Consider the following 1427-nt stretch of genomic DNA (forward strand, 5'->3'; position numbering starts at 1 on the left):
GTGTTAAAATTTCGCCTCAAAATACCAACTTTTACTCGGGGAGTATATCTATAACTCCGCTCCTGATCTAATGCTATACATCAACAGAATGAGAATCGTTCATAATGGTATCCCTCCATGTTTCACTCTCATACTAATATGTGGAGGGGTGTACATCAGAGGTTCTAGGATACCCAACCTCTGTATTTCAACTCACTATCAACAGAATTGTCAGCATATCAGCAATCGGAGTTCAGACACTGGAGAACCAACATGGGCTCATGCTAGTTGGTAAGAGGATCATTGTGGTGCGGCTTGCCCGCCCTCGCTCATCAATCTCGGAACCACTCAGATATCTCTGATGCACTGTCAATAGGTTTCGTATTGGGGTATAGCGTCGATGCTTTCATGATGTTACGACGCAACGTTTCCAACACAACTTGGACAGATGAACACTTATACACTCATTATCAAGACATCATGCAGTGGCCCGGATTGTATTAAATGCGTTCACCGGGCATTACAAAGCTTCATTAACCTAAATCGGCTACACAATCGGACTGAGAGTAGTCTCGGAATCGGTCGTCTCCACAGTAGTAGCAACAACCTCATCGGTCACAGCAGCTGTGCTGACCGGTAGAGGGGACGTGGGAGTAGTAGGCTCAACAGGAGCATCGATCGTAGTAGTGACAGCCGCAGTCTCAGTAGCGACCGGGTTGGTGGCATCAGAATCATCCTTGTCTCTACTGGGAGCTTCCCCGGCTGCCGTCGTGATGGTCACTTCGCCAGTCACAGGAGCTGCAGTAGTGACAGCAACCTCATCCGTCACAGCAGCTGTGCTGACCGGGAAAGGGGACGTGATAGTAGTAGGCTCAACAGGAGCACCGATCGTAGTCGTGACAGTTGCAGCCTCCGTAGCGACCGGGGTGGTAGCATCAGAGTCATCCTTGTCTCTACCGGGAGCCTCCCCAGCTGCCGTGCTGATGGTCACTTCGCCAGTCACAGGGGCTGCAGTAGTGACAGCCACCTCATCGGTCTCAGCGGGCGTACTGACCGGTTGAGGGGACGTCATGATAGTAGTAGGCTCAACAGGAGCATCGATCGTAGTAGTGCCAGCCGCAGTCTCGGTAGCGACCGGGGTGGTAGCATCAGAATCATCCTTGTCTCTTCCCGGAGCTTCCCCAGCTGCCGTCGTGATGGTGACCTCGTCAGTCACAGGGGCTGCAGTAGTAGGAACAACCTCATCGGTCACAGCAGCTGTGCTGGCCGGTTGAGGGGTCGTGATAGTAGTAGTAGGCTCAACAGGAGCATCGATCCTAGTGGCAGTCGCAGTCTCAGTAGCGACCGGGGTGGTAGCATCAGAATCATCCTTGTCTCTTCCCGGAGCTTCCCCAGCGGCCGTGGTGATAGTCACCTCGCCAGTCACAGGAGCCGCAGTAGGACAGCGA

At 52.8% G+C, this 1427-nt stretch overlaps 1 protein-coding gene across 1 annotated transcript; it reads right to left on the minus strand.

The window, feature by feature from the left end:
- Window positions 1–526: 526 nt before the first annotated feature.
- On the minus strand, window positions 527–1051 carry Pmar_PMAR026854 (Protein SED1 precursor, putative; the record flags this gene model as incomplete). Its single annotated transcript, XM_002778497.1, has 1 exon — window positions 527–1051. The coding sequence occupies one exon, from the start codon at window positions 1049–1051 to the stop codon at window positions 527–529; it is 525 nt and encodes a 174-aa protein (XP_002778543.1).
- Window positions 1052–1427: the final 376 nt, after the last annotated feature.

Source organism: Perkinsus marinus (assembly GCF_000006405.1).
Source record: "Perkinsus marinus ATCC 50983 genomic scaffold scf_1104296949106, whole genome shotgun sequence".
NCBI lineage: Eukaryota > Perkinsozoa > Perkinsida > Perkinsidae > Perkinsus > Perkinsus marinus.